Source organism: Antechinus flavipes, chromosome 3 (assembly GCF_016432865.1).
Source record: "Antechinus flavipes isolate AdamAnt ecotype Samford, QLD, Australia chromosome 3, AdamAnt_v2, whole genome shotgun sequence".
In the NCBI taxonomy this organism is placed as follows: Eukaryota; Metazoa; Chordata; class Mammalia; order Dasyuromorphia; family Dasyuridae; genus Antechinus; species Antechinus flavipes.
In genome coordinates, this window is record NC_067400.1 from 617,584,085 (window position 1) to 617,598,585 (window position 14,501).

The 14,501-nt window shown below is 42.4% G+C and overlaps 1 protein-coding gene across 2 annotated transcripts; it reads right to left on the minus strand.

The window, feature by feature from the left end:
- Positions 1 to 1,162: 1,162 nt before the first annotated feature.
- On the minus strand, positions 1,163 to 13,875 carry LOC127556368 (carcinoembryonic antigen-related cell adhesion molecule 3-like). 2 transcript variants are annotated; one of them, XM_051989476.1, is made up of 7 exons: positions 13,637 to 13,875; positions 12,683 to 13,039; positions 8,983 to 9,091; positions 7,841 to 7,905; positions 5,246 to 5,289; positions 3,769 to 3,819; positions 1,163 to 2,553 (listed from the first exon to the last, which is right to left on the minus strand). In XM_051989476.1, the coding sequence occupies exons 1-7, from the start codon at positions 13,698 to 13,700 to the stop codon at positions 2,455 to 2,457; spliced, it is 789 nt and encodes a 262-aa protein (XP_051845436.1). In that variant the 5' UTR covers positions 13,701 to 13,875; the 3' UTR covers positions 1,163 to 2,454. The 2 variants fall into 2 exon arrangements, with proteins under 2 accessions (XP_051845436.1, XP_051845438.1); XM_051989478.1 differs by having other exon boundaries at positions 2,461 to 3,084; positions 13,637 to 13,874.
- Positions 13,876 to 14,501: the final 626 nt, after the last annotated feature.

Consider the following 14,501-nt stretch of genomic DNA (forward strand, 5'->3'; position numbering starts at 1 on the left):
AATACATAAAAATGTATCTCACTCTGTATTCAGGGTCTTTGGATTAACTTGGAATCCACTGATCTATTTATTATAGCTTTTTGTCTAATAAATCATGTAACTCTGAGGGTCACCTTAATTATTACAAATTATCCATAATAGTAGGAACTGTTCAACTTTTGGATTTAAATCATCAAATCAAGTCAGATCAAGTTGTCAAGTCAACAAACATTTATTCCGCACCTACTATGTGCTAGGCACCGTGCTAAACTCTTGAGTAACCAAGAAAGGCAAATGAAGCCCCTCCCCTCAAGGATTTTATAGTATGATGGGGAACACTGTGTACAAAGAAGATCTAGATAGGGTAAATTGGAAGTGAATTGTAAAGGCCTAATACTGTGGTAGTGCTAGTAAGCACGTAGTATGTACTTAAATACATATTGACTGAAAACTGGGATGTGAAACCAGAGACATAGGTATTAGGATAACATCTGTCATTGATTCGTTGCTTGATGTTGAAGCCAAGTCCCTTCTTCTGGTTATTACTTTATCTGTAAGACACAGGACTAGATGAAATGACCTTTAAGGCCTCCAGCACATAGCACAATTTTTGGTGCTTAGTAAAGATTTATTGACTATGTATTCTCTCTCTCTTTCAGTTGTCCCATTCTGTGCTCTACATTCTAAGGCTTCTTCTAGATCTGAAGTCTTGTGTTCTATGTTCTCATACATGGGACTCTTTTCTAACATTCTTTGCTCTCCATTTAAAATATTCTAGGGTCCCTTTCCATACTGATGTCCCATCAATCTGTTGTGAAAGCAAGAAAGAAGAATCTGAGAAATGGCCCAAGGCCTGGTTATCTATTTTAAGGTTCCCTCCTACTTCTGACACTTCATGTTCTAAAGCCAATCCAACCCTGACATTCTTTGTTCTAAGGCATCTCCCATATTCTCAGGTTCTACGTCAGGAGGGAATCTACAGAATCATTGCCCCATTCTATCTCTCTGGAGGACAATTCCCTGACTTTCTCAGAATAGCCCATTTTCATGGCTCCATGACAGAGCACATGAGCTAAGCAAGTCCCTTGAATCATGAACTGACAGATGTAAAGGACTTTTAGGGATCATTTAGTTCCATTCTTCTAGGTCAGGACATCAAGAGCCTGGAATTTGTGCTAGGTCTCACAGTAAATCAACCAACCAATAAGTAACATTTTATTAAATGCTTCGTTTGTGTCCAATAAATACACTGAGGAGGAGGGAGAATCCAAGGGAAAAATAAAATTGCCACTGCCTTTAAGTAGCTTGCATTCCAACATGTATACTTTTAAGTATGTTGTAGTCAGAATAAATACAAACTCTATACTCAGTACTGTGGGGAAGGAGAGCTTGATTAGATGGATAGGGGGAAGGAAGAAAGGGACTGTGGAAAAGGATGCTGGAAAGGATTCCTAGGAAGCAAGTTTAGAACTGGAGCTAAAAGGCCTCTCTTTGGGCACCTACCCAGAATCCTTCTCATTAAACTGGAACTCTTTTCACTCAATTTTGTTTTTATGGGGTGCATGGTCAGATTAGGGAACAGCTTGGGACTATTTTTCATGTCTTTTGTAGAAAGAGGGACCAGATGATTACTCCTTTCCTCCTTTCCTGACATTTTTCAATGTCTTAGAAATTTTCCTTTTCATTTTGAAGCTCCAGACCCGGCTCCTGAGTGATGAGGTATTATCCAGATCTTTGGAAATCATACCCAAATTTATCCTAATTTTTTTTGGGGGGGTGATAGAGATAATCTTTACCATTCAATCTACCAGGAATTTTTGTCCCTCTTTTAGGGAATAATTCAGATGCTACCTCTTCCAGGCAGCTTTTCCAGGAATTAGTCCTCTTGGTAGTGATTTGTGTGATGGTTCTGGGTGCCTAATAGGATAGAATGTAGGAAGTAGCACCTTAGGGCAGGTGGCAGGAGGAGGAGGTGGCAGAGGAAATATAATAGATTTAGTTGAATAAATTATTTATATATTTTGTTTTCACATCATTGACATTTCCCACCCTCCCCCCCATTTCCCATACAACCCACTGCTTGTAACAAAGTACAATAGAAAGGAGTTAAAAAACAAGCAATTCAACAAAACTAACCAACTGAGTCAGATTGAATATGAGAATACATGCAACATTTAGCAACCTTAATCTCCCACCTTTACACAGAAGAGAGGGTAATGCATTCTGTCATATTTTCTCCAGGGACAGGTTTGGTCACTGTGCAATCACTGTGCATGGTTCTCTCCCCACTGCCCCCTCACACACCTTAAATATTACTATCTCTGCATAATTCTTCTCATATTTCTCTGCTTCATATTTATCATTTCCTTTGGGACAGTAATATTTCATTCCATTCACACTCCACAATTTATTCGTCCTCTCTCCAATTTAGGAGGATTTAATTTGTTCCCAGTTACTTATGATCACAGAAAAGAGCTAAAATAAATATTTTGGTGTATGTGGGAACTGCTTTCTGTGACTTCCTGAATGTAGACGACTGATAGTGGAGTTTTTGCAGCAGAGAGCATGGGTATTCTAAAGGAAAGAAGATAGGAAAATATAGAAGTTTTGATATTATTGGGTCGAAGAGCAAGAATCTAAAATCTAGCCACAGTGATTTGGCTTGCACCCAGTCCAGGCACACAAAGCCTGGTCCCTTTTCTTTCTCATCACTCCATCATAGGATTCTAGATGCTTCTCCCATCAGCCCTTACTCTTTTCACTCTCTTCTAATGACCAGTCTCCCAGCTTTCTCCCTTGAAAGCTGCCTGTGAACCCTGCATTAATGACTGAAACTAGTTAGACTGAAAGCATCTTGAGGACCTGTGCTAGGCAGCAAGGTTCAGAGGATAGGGCATTGCATCTGGAGGAAGGCCTGGATTTAAATTGGACTTTCTAGCTGGGTGTCTTGGGATCCTCATTTGTAAAATGAGGACTCAGTGACCTCTAAGTTCCTTCTTGCTCTACAGTCTAGGACTTGGTGATTTTTCCTTTCCAAGGTTGTGAATAAGGCTTCTTCTGGGGCATGATCTTGTCATAAATATCTACTTCAGTGACTTCCAGGGCCTGAGGATGGAAAGAGGAGGTGTCAGGGATATCCAAGGCTTCTCAATCCTGTTTTGGACCTTTTGCATGTCAAAATTCTGCCTTTCCTACTGTATCTCCCAGGAAATTCCCTCAGTAACTACTGCCTCCTTGCCTTAGATCATCCTCCCATCCATAAAGTCTGTTCACCATCCCTCCACAAGATCCATCCCCCTTCTCCCATCCATGAGTCCTGTCTAGAGCCTACATTTTGTAAAAGGGCCCAGGACAATTTGCCTTCATTCCCTTCCTGACTCTATTCCTGACCTTCAGGACTTAAAAACCATGTTCCCTTATTGGGCTCCTTCACTCCTTCCCACCCCCCACCCCCATCCTTCTCTCCCTGCCTGCCTCCCTTCCTTATTTTCAGCTGAGTGTAAGTTTCTTGAGGGCAGGAATGATGGGAAAGGGGAATAAGAAAGTGGAGGGTGGGTAGCTCATATTTGTATATTTACTGCTTAGCACAGTAAGGGCCTGGCACAGTAAGTGCTAAATCACTGCTGATTTCTTTCCTTCCAAGGAGGAAGGTAGAAATGGGAAGGGGTTTCTTTTCCCATGTATTTCCTTTCTTCCATCCTGCTCCTGTTCTTGGACCCCATAATTAATCACATGCCCTCTTCTCTATCAGTCCCCAGGGGAGGTCTAGCCCCTTATGTGTGCATATACCTGATAGATATTCTCAGATGGATCAGCAGAGGAGAAAGAGGAGTTCTGGATCTGTGGAGTGAGAAAAAATAACCTGGTCAGAGACAAATGGGACATCAGAGGTTGAAAGGATATTAGAACTTGGAACTTCAAGAGCTGGGAGGGAACTTAGAACAGAGAATGTCAGAGCTTGGAAGGGCCTTAGAATATGGAAAGTCAGAGCTGGAAGAGAATTTAGAACCATGTATGTCAGAGCTAGGAGGGACCTTAGAACAGAGAAGGTCAGGATTGAGAGGGGCCTTAGAATAGAGAAGGTCAGACTAGAGAGGGCCTTAGTACCTGGAAGGTCAGAGCTGGGAGGGGCCTTAGACCAGGGAAGTCAGAGTCCAGGGGATCTCAGAACAGGGAATGTCAGAGCTGGGAGGGACCTTAGAATATGGAAGATGAGAGCTGGGGATGTTCTTAGGGCAGAGTATCCTATCTGGGAGGGCCCTTACAATATGGAATATCAGAGCTGGGAGGGCATTTGAAACAGGAAATGTCAGAGCTTAGAACATGAGAACGCAGAATATCAGAGTTGGAAAAGGTCTTACTAAATCCATCCCTCATTTAGGCTGTAGGCATTCATTAATTACTTTCTATGTGTCAATTACTGTTCTAGGCATTACGGATACAAGAACAAAAGCTAACTTTAGCATCAACTTTTACAGAAAGACTTCTGGGGTCTCTCCCCACCAGCATCTTGCAGCTACTTGAGATAATAGTGAGCCGTTGAAACTGCTTGAGTAGGGGGTTATGTGATTAGGGACACATCCTTCACATGAAGCCTAAATTTCCCTCTCTTTAACTTCTCCTATGACTACCATTTATGTGCCAGGGTATATTCTTACCTTTGGGACCAAATGGGTTAAGATGAATTCCACTTCCATATTCTAGTTACTCAAAGAACCATATATATGGGAATATATATTCCTCCCAAACAAAGTCTTTTCTTCTTCAGGCTGGTTGTCATAAACTCTTTTCATTGATCTATTCAAATGGCATGAACTTGGGTCCCATGACTTATCTGATGATCACTAGATGCCTTATAGCTCATCAGCGTTCTCCAATGATTATCCCACTCAAGCTTTCAGAACCCAAGTGTCTCCAGTTCTGGACAAAGGATGCCCTTCCCACCCCCTGATTGTTGCTATTTGGTTATTTTTACTCAGGCCAGACTCTAACTAACTCCTGTTTTGGGGTTTTCTTGGCAACATATTGAAATGGTTTGCCATTTCTTTCTCCGGCTCATTTTATAGATGAGGAAACTGAGACAAACAGGGAACGATGACTTGGCCAAAGTCACACCACTAGGAAGTGTCTGAGGCCAGATTTGAACTCAGGTTTCCTGACTCGAGGCCTGACAGTCTACCCACTATACCATCTAACTGCCTCCACCCCATGATAGACACCCCGAAATCCCTAAAGATAGCGTTTGAAGGACACTATCTGTTCCTACCTGTGGGAAGTGAGTATTATTCATATACAGGTTGCAATCTTCACCTGGAAGGAGGAAAATCCAGACAGAAGACCTTGTTAGAATATTGTTTTAGCCAGAATGCTATGAAAGAATGACTAGACAGCACTAACTAGTGGCACAATGAATAGGGAAACTAGACTTGGGGTCAGGAAAATCTATGTTCAAATCAAGTCTTGGATACTTCCTGACTGTCTAACCCTGAGTAAGTCCCTTAACCTTCATCTGCCTCAATTTCCTCAACTGTAAAATGGGGATAATAATGATAACTCTCTCCCAGACTGAAGATCAAATGATACAATTGTAATGCACTTAGTACGGTGTTTGGCAGATCATTGATGCTTGAGAAATGCTTGTTTCATGTATAATACATACAAAGTCATCTGTCTTTTCAATTAAGATGGGAGGGAGAAGAGAAGGAGGAGAATTTGAACTCAAAATTTTAAAAACAAATGTTAAAAAATGTTTACATGTAATTAGGGAAAAATAAAAAAGTAAAAGTAAAAAAAAGGAAATACTTAATTTTTTTTCTTCTTTCTTTCCCTCCTTTCTTCATAGCTAGCTATAGCAATACCTATAATCTAAGATTACAGAGTAGTCCTCTGACAAGATTTCTATGTCCATAGTTCTAGAAATCTCTAGTTTTAGAGTCTGTGATCTGATATTCCATGATGGCCCCTTCCTGAGCACCTCCTCTTAGCTCTGAGTCCTCTTTTGAGAGAAATTATAGAAAACTGTATATATACTCCCTGAGGGCAAGAAGTGAGTCAGTTTGATCATAAAGTTCTATTCCAATGAGTGTCTCATCATGGCATGGAAGGAATCCTGAGATCTCCATGGCTGTGTCTTTTAGAAGAGGTTTTTCAATACAGTTCCAAGAAAATTTTGTTTCTGATTTCTGCTTATTAAATATTTTCAAAGAAATCATCATGGAGATAATGACCATTTCTGTATCATCATTTGTTACAGAGGATGTGAAGATAAAGAAATTCTATTAAGAACTTAATGAAACCTTAATATTAAATCAATATCCACTTTTTCAATTCAGACTTCAATGCCAAGAGCAGGATGAGGAAGGAAAGATGGTTCAGGAATAAGAAATAAAGAAACTCTCCCTACATTTCAAGAAGAGAATTGTGAGGTGCTTGATATGACAAGCACCACATATTACAAAATTGGAAACTGACTATAATGTAGCAGAAAGGAAATTATTGGTTACTAGTGTGGTCAGTGAACAGTCAGATTTTAAGTATGTTAGAGATAAAAATCAAAAGCAAGTTAAAATAGAAAGTAAAAATTGGAAGACATGGCATACAATGGCGGCAACTCTGGTCTTACCTTTTTAATGCAACTGTGAATACTGAAATACAGGAAATAGATGAAAAAAACCCTAATATCAATATCAACAGAGAACATTGCTATTTTCTGATGGCATTTGAACAATGAAATTGCTATACTGAGGAGGCTAAAGAACTTTGAAACCCCGGCAGCAAACACTCGTCAGATGGAAAGTTAAGACAATGAAGTCCTCAGAAAAAAAAGTAGGGTTCAATGAAAAAATGATCTGAAATCTTAGAGAAACAACAGTCAAGAGAAAGAAAAAATGGAAGGAAAAAAAAAAAGAAAAGGGGAATATTGCAATTAGAACTCAAATGGATATTGATTGCCAGAGATGAGTAGTAGTGTTAATCAACAAAGAGTTCAATATGTGCTATCAGCCAGGAAGATGAAAATACTTTATCCTGTTGAGTATGCATCTTGTAAGTTTGCATGGCCATAGCGATACCCATGGAAAGGATGAAGACCATCCATGACACATAGGCAGCTAGGCTCCTATTTCCTGAGAGTAAAGTTGGGTCTGGAACTTCTCTGGGAAGAGACATCAGAGGAAGTATAATTTGTGGCCCTTGCTCAGTCTCTGCCATGTTTTATTTTGAATGAATTTAGTTGAATGTGAAGACATATAGACCAAGAAAAAGGGGAGTGATCCCTGGAAACATTGACCTAATCCTCTAGAGGATATCCTACTGTTGAGAGAGATATAAGTTGGAGAAAAGTAAGGAAGTCCTGAAATGGATTGTAAGGATTCTAACTAAGAAAAGAGAAACCAGTTGATGAAATCCAAGGAAGACTCCTCCATGGCCATGAGAGTATTTAGTGTAATTGAATTCTTTTGATTCAAGATGGTGGCAGGAAGTGTGTGAAACTTAAATTCATTGTGCTCCCTGGAAGGGGCTGCTGACTCATATTGTTTGTCCTAGCCAGTGTAGGCACTCATTGTTCATACGAGACTGAAGCCCAGAGAGCTGAAGTGTTTTGTCAAAGGTGGCACAGTCACTAAATGAGAGAACTATTTTAGGGAAGGGGTATTTTTAGTGCTGTGAGAATGAGAATGTAAGTTTTCCTTGTGTGACCTACAGTCAAAAAATATGCAAAAGACCCTCAGAGATTGTCTAGTCCAATCATGTAATTTTTCACTTGATCTAACTGAGACTCAAGGAAGGCTGATTTATCTAAAGTCATACTGTCTATCAGCGGCAGATGCATTTCCTTATTTGTTCTGGGGGCCATACTCACCTTCTTTCTGGAATGAACAAATCTTCCCCCTTCGAATTAGATCTCCTAGCGTATGTTGAGAGTCCCTGAAACAGCAAGACAGGAGAGTCATAAATAGTCATTTTCCCTGTAGTCCTCTGGTTTGGGGGTAAGTAAAAGGGAGGTCCCTGGATACCTAGCTTTGGGAGGGTCCAATAATTATGGGGAGGGGATGTTAGCAGACATTCCTTGAGACTCTGATTTGTGCCTTCAACAATCTGCTGGCCATATCCTCTTGGATTAAAGTCCCAATGGCCCCTGAGTCTCCACAGGTCACACTAAAACTCATTATTTCCTCCTTCCTTCCTTCCTTCCTTCCTCCCTCCCTCCCTTCCTCCCTTCCTAGCTTTCCCTCCCTTCCCCTTCTTTCCTCCCTCCCTCCCTCTTCTCTTCCTCTCTCCCTCCTTCCTTCCTTCCTTCCTTCCTTCCTTCCTTCCTTCCTTCCTTCCTTCCTTCCTTCCTTCCTTCCTTCCTTCCTTCCCTTGCAGTCACTTACACCATTCTTTTCACCCCATGCCTCATTGCTGTGTTAGTGAATCTTGATTCCTTTGTTTTAAGGGAAAGGGTGGATGGGAAAATGGTGGAGTCTCCTTTTCCTGTCCCCTCCTTTGAGGAATTTAGAGACTTTTTAAAAGGTGCTCAAGTGAGGAAGAGGAAAGGGGAAATGAAAAATCTAGAGAGGAGGAGAAAGAGAGGGGAAGAAGAGGGGAGAAGCAAAAATTTTAGGAAAGAAATGAAGCCAGGACATAGAAGCTGCTGTATTGATCTGGAAGTGCTGGTGCAGGCTTCCAATTTTTCTTAGAGAGGCTGAATTTTTTTTTTTTTTGTTGTTGTTGTTGTCTCTCTCTCTCTCTCTCTCTCTCTCTCTCTCTCTCTCTGTCTTTTTGTGTTGGTTTTCAGCACTGTCCAGCACCAATATGGAAAACCCTTGGGGAATAAATGCCTTCAGGCTGCTTAAGAAAGTATAGATTGGCTCCAGTTGGAATAGGAATCTGTTGAAACTCTCCAAATTAGGCCATGAGTGGAGGTAGCAATTCTAGCCTGGATGAGGGCTAGTCCTGGGTGATCTCCTCCAATTTGAGGAGATTTTGGAAAGAGGGGAAACTGAGGAAATTCTATCCTACCGTCCAGCCTTCCTGATGCACAGGATATAGACAGCAATTACAATCAGAGCCACCTCAGTCACAACGCCAACAAAGATGCCAGCTTCAATAATTCCTCTGGAACGAAAAGCTGCTGAGAAGAGGGGTGGGGAAAGTAAATAAACATTTGTTAAGTACCTACTATGCATTAAACATTGTGCTAAACCCTTTTGCAAAGAGCAAATTTAATCACAGTAACCCTGGTATGCTATCACCCTTAGAAGTGAAGAAACTGAGGCAGAAAGCTTAAGTGACTTGTCCAGGCTCATATAGCTAGTAAGCATCAGGTCTACTTGACTCCAGGACCAGTGGTCTATCTACTTCTCCAACTGAGAAGGAAGAACAAAGGAGCCTTCAATGAGTTTTCTCCCCCCCCCAAAAAAAAAAAAACAACAAAAAACAAAAACAAAAACAAAACAACTTCCTCTGCAAAGCAGATTTGATCCATACATCTTACATATTGACTGTCACTTGGCAGGGTTTTATCATTAGTGTCTGGAGAACATTCAGGGACAACCCGAGTGTTGGATAGCACATCAGATGAAACATGCTGATGCTAACTCTTTGACTTCCCCCAAATTAGTCTCTCCTTATCCTCCTCTTCTATTTTTTTTAAATCCCTAATACTTGAAATAGAATTTTCTTTGAGTGTATCTGATCTGTCCCCTCCACTCCCACATTCAATCAATGTCTAGGATGTTACCGATAATCTCACAAGGACTTCCTGCTCCTGGCTCTTGGTTTTCTCCAATTCCCTCTTCCCATCACCTCCTAAATAATCTTCCTAAATCCTTTATGGGACCCGTTGACTTCTTTGTCCCCAAATCCTTCAATGGCTCCCATGTCTACAGAGTAAATGACAAAACTCCAGAATTTGGCATTCAAGGTCCTTCACAATTTGACTTCTACTAATCTGTTTGATCCTTTGGTATAATCCATGTTCCATCTGTGTTCAATTGTTCTACAATTTCATTATCATACAATTTACGTCTCTATGTTTTTGCTTAATCTGCTTTATCCATTTCCCATGCCTTAAATAGTTCTCTCTCTTTCCCACTTTCTTCAAAGGCCCGAACTCTACCGGATACCTCTTTTAGGAAATCTTTCTTGGCTCTCCAACCCTCCCCCACTTAATTGAATTGAAGGTACTATTGGAGGAACAGCAACCACTCACATAGCTGAGGCCCTTGGACTTCCTAGAGCTTTTCTCCTAACACTCCTGTGAAAGGAAGAATGCCAGGACTAATAATCCACATTACTGAGGGTGAAGTGAAGGGCAGGGGGATGATGTCATTAGCTTGTTGAATGTTAAAGCTGGGATTTGGCTCCAGATCTGGAACTTTCCCACTGCATTAGCTAGGCTAATCTAGCAAGAAGTTAGGGTTGGAACCCGGGAGAGCTCATTCCTCTTTTTCTTGGCAAAGGTCCCAGTCTTTTGGCTGCTTCTGGTCTTCCCTCTGCTAATTATCTACAATTTATTGACTAGAGCTGTCTGTACATATTTGTTTGCATGTTATCTCTCCTATATTATAGGAGAACTATAAGTTCTTTTAGGGCAGGGACAATTTTTTGCCTCTTTTTATATCCCTAGTGGGGTACATTAGTGCCTGGCACATAGTAGGTACTCAACAAATGCTTATCGATTGATTGTTGAGAACACCATTGCGAGGACTGAGAATGATACGTTCTATTTCTCAAATTCAGCTTCTCTTTTGGGCTTTCTCATTGTCCTTCCTTTTCCTGGGTCTCAGGAAGGAATCTGGGAGTCTAAGCTTCTTTCCCTCCCCTTTTCCCTGCTCTTCCCTATAATATTGCATATTGTACCATGTACTCAAGAGGTGCCCAGTCAGGGCTTGTAAATGACAACCTAGAATACCCCATAGTGCCATCTCCTAGCCGGGGCTGGCTCTGGCACCTTTATAGTCAATTAATTGTGGTGACAGCTGCTTCTCAAAACGAGGAAGCAAGTGTTGGGACACCTGTAGCTACTGGGGGGAATTTTTTCTCCTTACGCTGCAGATTTCAGAATCTCGGTAAGCTTAATCTTTAGATGGCTTCTGTGGGACCTTCTGTTTCTAAGTTTCCAGCAATTTTTGTCAAATAATGCATTCCCATCCTCAAAATTGGAGTCTTTGGGTTTGTCAAACACGAGATTATTCAAATTATTGGCTGTTTTGTGCTTCTAAGTTTCCATGGCTCTGGGTCTCAGAAATTATCTAGTCTGAATTCCATCAATAATAACCCCTTCTTCATTTTCTTTTTTTTCCCCTTCTTCATTTTCCCTGACAAATCACCAACTAGCATTTTCTTGAATATCTCCAGAAATGGGGAGCTCACCACTCCCTGACAGATGGATCTCATTGTTGTGGTCCTTATTTGAAGCCCAGATAAGTTTCTCTGGAACTTGCACAACCTAATAAGCTATAAATTTGTTGCTTCCTCTAGCTGAGGCTCAGCTGTTCCCCTCTTTTATAAACCTGGGCTCCTCCTGGCTGTTTTCCTTCCTGAAAGTTGGAGTCAGTCTGATCCATAACTCTCGTCCCAAACTCGCCTCCTCACCCCAAACACACATGTCTTCATCCCTCCTTGTCCTGAGATCTGGCTCTTCCCCCATAAGCTGGGGATGAAGCTGGATCTGGCTGATCTCAGGTTCCAGGCAGGCAGTCTGCCTGAGCCGTGGGGGACAGAACCCAACTAAGCTAGGATGGCAAGAGAGAATCCCCCAAGAAATACTTTTCTTCTCTGTCCACATAGGGCAACTTATGGAGCCCCGGATCTAACAGAATGGGAGGGGTCAGTTCAGTGCCCCATCCTAGACAAGGAGAATTGGGAAGAGGAAGACAATTGATTACCTCTCAACTACTGACTGCCCCTTAGCTGTGCCACTTACTGCCTATGTCCCTCAGGGCAATTTCCTCACCCTCCCTGGGCCTCAGTTTCCCCTTCTGTAAAATTATCTAGGTGACTCAAGTAGATAAAGCAGTGAGCTTGAGATCAAGAAGATTTGATTTCAAATCTAACCTTAGATACTTATTAGCTATATGATCCTTTGCAAGTCACTTCACTTGCTTGCCTCAGTTTCCTTATTTGTAAAATGGGGATCATACTAGCACCTACCTTCCAGAGTTCAAATGAAACAATAATCGTAGAGTGCAGGGCATATAGTACCTGGCACAACCTAGGCACTCTATGAACGTTAGCTATTACTATCTCTAAGGTCCCTCCTACCTCTAAATTAGTGATTCTGTTGGACTCTATTACCCAGTCAGGACTCAAGCATCCCTAGACTATCTGTCCCAAGTTTTCTCTGAGGACCAAGAAGGTCAGGGAAGCCTGTGTTCAGTTTGAGTGGCTCCTATCTCCCTAAAACAGAAGAGACTTGTTAGTGTCAGTTTATTTCACTTTGGATGGCAATGAGGGGGGACAGCTCCTGAGTCATTTCTCAATGTCCCAAAGTAGAATCCTTAGGTCTGCTTCATACTTCCAGAAACTTATCCAAGGGACACCCTGCACTATCTGGCCCCTGTGACACATTTCCCAGGTACACCTAGACCTTGGATTCTCAAGCTCTGAAAGCCCTCTCCCTGGATCCTGGCTTTTCTTTGTTCCCGAAGATGTCTCTTGGCCCAGATAGAGTGTGGCTATTCCAGAGCCGTGGTAGCCTCGGAAGGACCGTACTTACCATACACCTCCAAATGGGTGTGAGCTGTTACGATTTTATATTCTGAGTCAACAATTTGGACGATGTAGTCATCATTGTCACTGAGAGTAAGGTTGGGGATGAGGAGAGAGCCATTGTTAAATATTATTTCCCGGATGTTTGCCAGTGACTTTTTGGAGGTCTGGGTGGAGTATGTAATGATTTGGTTGGAGACATCTGCTGATTTTCGGTACCAGCTGTATGTATAAACCTTCGCTGAGAAGCCTTGGATGGACAAGGTGACGTTGCTGCCCACAATCCCATAGGGTGGCATTGTTACAATACTGATGGGAGCATCTGGAGCAGATGTTGGCTGGATCCAGCAGCTGAAGATGGAGGCTAAGAGAAAAGGAAGGAGGTAGAGGTCAGCAGGGTTCCCTAGCCTCCTGAGTGACTCGAAAGTGAGCCACCCCCAAGTTTTACCTAAGTGACAATAACTTTCACATTGGCCACATTGGGACGTGATACAGAAAGTGACAGACAGGATATTAGAGAAAACATTGCAAGGACTGCGGCTGAAATGGACTCATAAGTCACAGGAATTGGAGCTGGCTGGCCCCTAGAGATACCAGGGAGTCTAATATTTTCATTTTACAGATTAGCCTGATTTGGCCAATGTCCCACAGCAAATAACAGCAGCATTTGAACCCAGAGCTTCTGGCTGCTAAATCAATACCCTGTGCTGGAATTTGAATCCCTATGTCCTAAGATTCTACGTGCATTCCCTTGCCTCTGTAAATGCCCTAGGTCTCATTTCAGAGCATGGCCCCCTGCTGCTACTTCAGCCTCTGCCTTTGGCTCATGGAAAGATGTCTCTGGGACAGACCCCCAAAGGTTAGTCTGGGGCTTGGGCTGATTGTCTGGGCAGAGGCTCCCAGCCTCTGTCTCTCTCTCCTTTCTCGCCATCCCTCTATCCCCATGGAACTGGTCTCTTACCTGTGAGCAGGAGTCCTTTACAGGGACTGTTTCTCCCGTGGGGAACTTGTGAATGATGATCCATAGGTCTGTATCACTCCCTCTGGATAATTACCTTTGTTACTCCCAAGATTCCGCCTCCCAGTCCTGAGTGCCAGAGCAGACCCCAAGAAGGTCTTGATGGTTTCTAGGCTTCGTCTGTTCTTGCTTGTCTTGCCTTTCTCCCTCTCTTTCCCTAGGGACTCAGCCTGCTCTCTCTTTGGGGCTGAAGCTCTCTGCTCTGCAGGGATCACATGGGTCGCACAGGGCAGGGACTAGGTCTCTGACTTTCTCTTCCCCTGCTGTGGTTTCCTGTTACCCCCAGGGAACTTCTCCTCTGCTCAGATCCTACCCACTATTCATGAAGAAGGGGTTTTGCTACCCCCCAGGGGCTCACTTTTGGTCATACCTGTTGCTCCAATCCTATTCCAGTCACTTCTTTCCCTTCTAAAAGAGGGAAGGGCTGAAGCCTTGATGGAGCCCAGAGCCTGAGAGGAGCTGTCTGTTGATTCTCCCTTCCCTCTCTCAGGCTATGCCAGGGTACCCTGGCATTCCCTTGGGCACTTGGCTGTGAAGTCTGGCTGGGATTCCAGTAGGGCAGAGAAGTGGGTTAAAATTATTGTCTTAATATTACGGAGTGCCACATAGGCTTTATATATATATATTTATATATATATGTATATATAAATATATACTTTATGTATAATGAAGGGATGTTGGATATTCTCCTTCCTAGAGTGTAGGAGGGGTTGCTCTGGTGAAAAGGAAAGGCCCCCAAAGAAAAACACCAGGAAAAAAGAGAAATCAGGGATGTCCATAAGCCTTTGGGCTTCTCTGGATGCTTGAC

What these genes read in the sequence shown, in the direction of transcription:
- LOC127556368 (XM_051989476.1), bottom strand. Translation starts at nt 13,700, where the DNA reads ATGGATCATCATTCACAAGTTCCCCACGGGAGAAACAGTCCCTGTAAA. An exon ending in TAAAGGACTCCTGCTCACAG is followed by an intron (nt 13,040 to 13,636) that starts GTAAGAGACCAG and finishes CTTTTCTCTTAG; the next exon opens with CCTCCATCTTCAGCTGCTGG. An exon ending in CACCCATTTGGAGGTGTATG is followed by an intron (nt 9,092 to 12,682) that starts GTAAGTACGGTC and finishes TCTTCTCAGCAG; the next exon opens with CTTTTCGTTCCAGAGGAATT.